This window comes from Portunus trituberculatus, chromosome 41, assembly GCF_017591435.1.
Source record: "Portunus trituberculatus isolate SZX2019 chromosome 41, ASM1759143v1, whole genome shotgun sequence".
In the NCBI taxonomy this organism is placed as follows: Eukaryota; Metazoa; Arthropoda; class Malacostraca; order Decapoda; family Portunidae; genus Portunus; species Portunus trituberculatus.
In genome coordinates, this window is record NC_059295.1 from 36,755,539 (window position 1) to 36,763,038 (window position 7,500).

The 7,500-nt window shown below is 44.7% G+C and overlaps 1 protein-coding gene across 1 annotated transcript in view; it reads right to left on the reverse strand.

Annotated features, from left to right (window-relative positions):
- Positions 1-7,500, reverse strand: part of LOC123517115 — a 219,653-nt gene that overhangs the window by 78,579 nt on the left and 133,574 nt on the right. Inside the window, 1 exon segment of the mRNA XM_045277026.1 lies at positions 5,083-5,291. Within this exon segment, the coding sequence (XP_045132961.1) occupies positions 5,083-5,291 (209 nt within the window).

Sequence of the window (7,500 nt, forward strand, 5' to 3'; positions counted from 1 at the left end):
CTGGATCTTGAACACCGCATGCCTCTCCCGCACGACTCATATTAAACTTGTACACCTGCATACTCTTACACTCGTGCACTGGGGAGCCACTCATCACTGTCTCATTTCGCTGCGCTGTTTCTTTATGAGTGCAATGCGATTTACGAGGCCATGACAACACTCGCCAGGATCTTGCATTTTCGCAACACTGCAGAAGAAAAACAAGGGCTCCAAGTAAAGGCAATATGATGCTGTGCAAATTAAATGGATCAGAGCTTAAAGGGGGTATCACACGAGATTAAATGTGCCAGCGCCAACACGATTCCCGGCACGGTTTTCAAGCAGTGCTGGTGAGAAAAAAAGTGTATACGTATATAATACCAAGTGGCGGGAAAGTTGCGCACACGACCTCTCCTTCTCTCTCTCTCTCTCTCTCTCTCTCTCTCTCTCTCTCTCTCTCTCTGGCCAAACAACGAGAGCGCGGAGGCGTCAGGTAGCAGACATTAGGCAGCATTTTTTGAGAAAGCTCCGTAACAAGCATATGAACGATGGCAAAGAACTTGACTCAAAAGTGTCTCTCTTAAAAAGTGTGACCCTTTGGCGCTATTGTACTCAGGCGCCGCGACGGTCAAAGGTAACAGAGAACTTTATTTCGTAAGGATTCGTTTTCTACAATGTAAAAGTTATGCAACCCTAGCCACCACCTCCTCCCCCTACGCTCTGCCAACTCCCGTGTCCCCCACATCAGTCAATTTGTCACATGTAAATTTTGAATTCTCAAGCTTTCTGTTTCTTAATTTTTATATACATTTTTTTTTTTTCAAAGCGCAGGACATCGGTTTTCAATTTAACATCGCTTTGTGTGAGGAAATCCGGCGTCGCTTTCATCTCCGGCCAAGCACACGGGAGGAGGTAAATTGAGTGCGGGCTGAGCCGTTGTTGGGCAAAACGAAGGCTGGAGGTGGAAGCTGCATGGGGAATCCCTCGCCTCGCCATCAGGGAGAAACTACGCTATACGCCTGGCCTGCTACTACAAACAAACAACTCTTCCCTGGCATCCTTCACTTTACAACCACCGACATTACCAACGAAAAAAAAAAAAAAATGGTGCAACTCTCAATTATGGACACACAGCACAGTACACGGAACTAAGAGAAGAGAGAGAGAGAGAGAGAGAGAGAGAGAGAGAGAGAGAGAGAGAGAGAGAGAGAGAGGACCTTCTTTAAGTCTGGTTGTGTACGTCGCGGCTGCTCTTGGTGGCAGGTTACAAGGTACAGCAAGTGATATGTGGCCAGTCTGTATATGTCTGAAGGCTTATGAAACTCTCTCTCTCTCTCTCTCTCTCTCTCTCTCTCTCTCTCTCTCTCTCTCTCAGTACACATTTCTCAACAAACACCTTCCTAAACACACACGCATACATACAAACAAACACACGGAGTAATGCAAGCCATGGTTCTTAGCACATGTTATGGAAGAACGAGAGAGAGAGAGAGAGAGAGAGAGAGAGAGAGAGAGAGAGAGAGAGAGAGAGAGAGAGAGAGAGAGAGAGAGAGAGAGAGAGAGAGAGAGAGAGAGTAATCAGGTAGTAGCAACAGCAGCAGCAACAGCAGCAGCAGCCAGCCAAGAGAAGGACGAAGGAAGTGTATGTATTTTCGTGGAGTGCTGAGTGAAATGAATAGAACCAAGACAGAACCCAAGACCCGTGAAGCAATGTGTGCGTGTGTGTGTGTGTGTGTGTGTGTGTGTGTGTGTGTGTGTGTGTGTGTGTGTGTGTGTGTGTGTGTGTTGCTTGCTTGCTGTACACGTACGTAATAATGTTGTTAGGTCAAGTATGTGTGTGTGTGTGTGTGTGTGTGTGTGTGTGTGTGTGTGTGTGTGTGTGTGTGTGTGTGTGTGTGTGTGTGTGTGTGTGTGTGTGTGTGTGTGTGTGTTCACGATCTTTACCGTCGTGTATGTGTCGTTGTTTTAGGAAAATGACGAGCGTTTTAATGTTGTGTATGTGTGTGTGTGTGTGTGTGTGTGTGTGTGTGTGTGTGTGTGTGTGTGTGTGTGTGTGTGTGTGTGTGTGTGTGTGTGTGTGTGTGTGTGTGTGTGTGTGTGTGTGTGTGTGTGTGTGTGTGTGTGTGTGTGTGTGTGTGTGTGTGTGTGTGTGTGTGTGTGTGTGTGTGTGTGTGTGTGTGTCTCACACACACATGACACAGTTGACACACACACACACACACACACACACACACACACACACACACACACACACACACATTAATTTCACGTCCTGATGCATTGTGTGTGGACGTGCGTGCGTGTGTCTGCGGTATGATACATGCGCGTGCACATTTCCAAGCCGTATGTAAGTTTCTATGCATGTTTGTGGTAGTGTTCATGAGTGTTTATGTGCGTATGTGTCGTTTATTATCTCTCTCTCTCTCTCTCTCTCTCTCTCTCTCTCTCTCTCTCTCTCTCTCTCTCTCTCTCTCTCTCTCTCATATTCAGTGCAAACAAAAACTCATATGAAGGTCACGTCATTGCAAGGAAAACTAGGCAAGATTGATGGCAAAGAATTAAATGGCCGGATACACGACAACAACAACAACAACAACAACAACAACACATTATACTGTAGCTTAAAAAATACCACAAAGCAAATAAGACGACGAAAAGAAAAGAAAAGAGAAACACAGAGCAACAGAAGATACGGAATATAAAACAGCAAGGCAGAAACACGTCATGAAGCACAAAAACGCGCCAAGAAACACAAAATCAAACATGCAGCAACACACCGAAATGCAGAAACACACCACGCAACACTAGAACACACACTCACACTCACACACACACACACACACACACACAGAGCTATACGGAAAGAGTTAAAATGGAACACACACACGTCCAGTATTAACGTGAAGCAACACAACAGCACCACAGGAGAGGAAAAATTAACTGGTGCAGCACGCAAGAATGAGGAAAAGAAAGTCAGGTATAAACAAGGCCAACTATTCTAACCATTACTAAAGGGAGGTGGAGGTGGAGGTGGAGGAGGAGGAGGAGGAGGAGGAGGAGGAGGAAGAAGATTACGATTAGGAGAAAGAGAAAGTAAAGGAGAAAGGTAAAGAAGAAGAAGAAGAAGAAGAAGAAGAAGAAGATGATGATGATAATGATAAAGATGATGATGATGATGATGATGATGATGAATGATGATAAAGATGATAATGAATAATAATAATGATAATAATAATAATAATAATAATAATAATAATAATAATGATAAGAAGAAGAAGAAGAAAATAATGATGAATGATGGCAATGAACGATAATAAGGAGGAGGAGGAGGAGGAGGAGGAGGAGGAGGAGGAGGAGGAGGAGGAGGAGGAGGAAGAAGAAGAAGAAGAAGAAGAAGAAGAAGAAGAAGAAGAAGAAGAAGAAGAAGAAGAAGAAGAAGAAGAAGAAGAAGAAGAAGAAGAAAAGAAAAAAAGAAGAAAAAAAGAAGAAGAAAAGAAAAATAATGAATGATGACAATGGATGATAATGAAGAGAAGAAGAAGAAGAAGAAGAAGAAGAAGAAGAAGAAGAAGAAGAAGAAGAAGAAGAAGAAGAAGAAGAAGAAGAAGAAGAAGAAGAAGAAGAAAGAAAAAAAAAAAAGAAGAAAAAATAATAATGACAATGGATGATAATGAAGAGAAGAAGAAAAGAAGAAAAAAAAAAGAAACAACAACAGCAACAACAACAACAACAACAACAACAACAACAACATCAACAGCATGACCACCACCACCACCACCACCACCACCCAGCAAAAGCAAGGTCACGTAGGCGGGGAAGACTGACCACGGACAACAAGTATCGTGAGGAGAGGATCGCTTCGGGAAGATCTCACAGCTCAAGGCCAACGTGAACGTGAGAACCATACCAAGAGCATACACTTGAGGAGGAGGAGGAGGAGGAGGAAGAGGAGGAGGAGAACACGAGAGGTTTGAGGAAGAAAAGAAAAGGAGACACATCATCTTAAATACTCCTACGTTTACTCTTTCTAAACACGAACCTGCAAGAAAACTGAAGGAAAAAAACACACACACACATTCTGCTTGAAATAAACGCCAAAGAAATGCAACTCGAATATTTTCATTCCTGGAGCTACACAAACCTTCCCTTAATTTGAGAGCGGGGGTTCTTATCTCTCCTTTGTTCCACGCTAGGCTTCTCGTCCTCGTCCGCTATACGCTACGCTGCGCTACTCTACTCTTGCTCTTGCTCTTGCTCTCCTCTCCCCGCCACCCAACCATTCGCGTCCCTGTGCCCTGCCTCATCCGGAGTTTCAGCGTCATAAACACTGGACATGACGCTATCGATTACTATGAAGGTTTTAAAAAGCTGGATTCACCAATTAGCACGCTTAAGTGGGTATTACAAAGTTTTATGCGCGTAAAAATGTATACACATACTTTTCACGTCACCTCTGATGCTTCAAAACATTATTCTGGGAAGTTGTTTTTATTTCATTACTATTTTTTTTTTGTATCGAGTTTTAGCTCCACATAGACGGTTAGCGCACTTATTTATTAACGAGCCTATTTTACCTGCTATGTAAACATCATCTGCATCCCTGTGTGTCTGTCATTCTTCCTGCCTGTCTGTCTGTCTGTCTGCCTGTCATTCTATTCCCTTCTCTCTCTCTCTCTCTCTCTCTCTCTCTCTCTCTCTCTCTCTCTCTCTCTCTGTGTGTGTGTGTGTGTGTGTGTGTGTGTGTGTGTGTGTGTGTGTGTGTGTGTGTGTGTGTGTGTGTGTGTGTGTGTGTGTGTGTGCCCCTGCGCGTGTGTGGGAGCGTGCGTGTGTGCGTGCGCAGGCATGGCTATTAGCATTAACACCACTGCCATCACCATCATTCCAATATCATTATTACATTATTCATAATTACCCGGCTGAAATTAAATACTCAGCAAAAGTAATTGTGTGTGCGTGTTCGTGTTCTTGTGTGCCTGTGTGTGTGTGTGTGTGTGTGTGTGTGTGTGTGTGTGTGTGTGTGTGTGTGTGTGTGTGTGTGTGTGTGTGTGTGTTCAAGTGGAGGATGACGCTACACACCGGAGGATTCAAGGGGCAAACACTTACACTGACAGTAAACTTGTGCGGCGTCTTGGTGGTGGTGGGTCCCTGCCGCTCGGTGGGGACGTAGCGGTAGAACTCGGTGCCGTTGTGGTACCATTTGAGGGAGTAGAGGCGGCGGTTGTGCAGATCGTAGGAGCAGCTGAGTGTCGCTTGGCCCCCTGCAAAGGCATACTGAGGCACCGTCACCCCGCGCAGCAGGTCCCCGGAGTCGCCTGTGGGGAGAAACGGAGATCTGAATAGTGCAGAAACACACACACACACACACACACACACACACACACACACACACACACACACACACACACACACACACACACAGCAGTCCTCTAGTGTCTCTTCCCTTTAGGATAATCTGTAACGCTGTGCCTTTCTCGCTACGTCCGACACCTCGTTAGTCATGAGATTCACCGCTGCAAAAAGGTCCCTCCAACACGCCTTTAAAAACACAGAAAACCTAAAACACAAAAAAAAGGAAAGAAAAAAAGGGGAGAGATGACGAAACGCTACCGACTCCACAAGAAGTTAAGAGGTCATTCGCAAGAGACAACATGAAATTTTTAACCCACGCTCATTTCGCCTTATCTTGCTCAGCCACACGCGGCCAGGGTCAAGTGTTGGTGGCGGTGCTGAGGCCGTGGACCCTCGCAGTGGAGGCCTTGGTGCGGCGAGTGTGGCCAGGGAGCGGAAATTAGGACAGGAACGAGGAGTTTCGAGCGTCATGAAGGGAGGACCAGACCAGAGGCTTTTGCTGTGTACTGCTCCAGAGGTCCCAAAGGAGGAGGAGGAGGAGGAGAAAGAAGAAAGCAAGAAGGACGAGGAGGGAGGAAAAAATTAAAGTGAACAGCATCGTCTTGGTTGGAAATAGGAGTGAATGTTAGCCGGAAGACACGACTCCGTCACAGCAGTAAGGAATAAATGGATCAAATATTTCCGCGAGCGTACAAAAGATTGAAGGTTATAAAAAGCAGTCCCTCCCAAAGAGATGTCCCTCAGGCATTGTGGACGCTCTCCCCGACCCTCACTTATGCCTCCCCCGCCGGCCCGCAAAACCACTCACCGCTCGAAATGGGTTATTGCATGCAATTTTCCTCTCTCCGTAATGCAGTTGCAGTCTCAGTGGGGTCCCAGAACTGCGGCAGAATTGGCCAAGCTTTACCGCGCTCCTCGGACGCCGCGCATTTATCAAGCGGTAAAGTTGGCAGACGGGCACCCGCTTGTGGTGTGTATTTTCAGCGCCAGAGTTGTGGGCAAGAAGGAAATATTCTTCTTCTTCTTCTTCTTCTTCTTCTTCTTCTTTTTCTTCTCCTTCTCACTCTCATGTTTAAGAAAGATATAAAGTTTCTATTTCCTTGTCCTCCCTTCCTCTTGTTGTATGTGTGTGAGTACAACCTGACAGATCTGAGGCTTCTTAAAGTGATGAACATTCACATATACAGAAAACTGACAAAAAGATGGTTAGAAAAACAGATGGACAGATAGAATGATAGATAAATGAATGGAGAGATAGATAAATAAGTGGATGGGTGGATAGATAGATAGATAGATAGATAGATAGATACAGAAAAAAATAGATCAACAGATAGATAATATAATTACTGGATAGAATGACTGTTAAAGTAAGAAGATAGTAGATATTGAGAAACAGAGATGAAAAGATAGATATAAATAAATAAATGACTAATTAAGATAAACAAATAAATAAACAAAATAAATACATAAAGAACAGGAAAGAAAAGAAAGAAAGAATGACAAACAGAGACAGAAGTGAGTGAGTGAGGATGCAAATGAGCGAATAAAATAACTATTCTAATTAATGAATAAGTAAGTAGATAAATAAATAAATGCATAAACAAATGGCATCATGAACTCATATAACATTAACACACAAACACGACAGACCACGTGACGTAATCCACCTGCGACACTCACCTCCTCACACTCTTCCCCAGCGGCGAAACACGGGGTTCTGAGACGCCATTATTCAGAATTGCCTTCCCTTTTCACTACGATAATTTTGCAAGGCCACAGAGACAACTAGCCGGGATTTCAAGACAGTTTCTCCTTTTAATTAAATATAAATCTTGCCAATCTATCACCTGAACTATAATAATACGCTTAAAAACATGAGCGTCTTCTACTGGAGCCTTGGGAAAACAGTGATGGTGAGAGAGCAAAGGGTTTCAGAATATAGGCCTCTATCCACGGGGAGAGGTGCGTGTTAGCAACCTGTGACAGCTGTGCTCCGACCCACCACCACAACCACCACCGCCACCACCACTCACACAAAACACCAACGCACCGCCTCCTCCCCCCCCACCCCGATCTTCCCTCCACTTGTGCCTAAACGCTGCCCCGTCCATCCTTCCCTCCCTCCTCTACTAAACATGGTCCAAAAACCCTTTCAGCATCCCCCATCCCCCT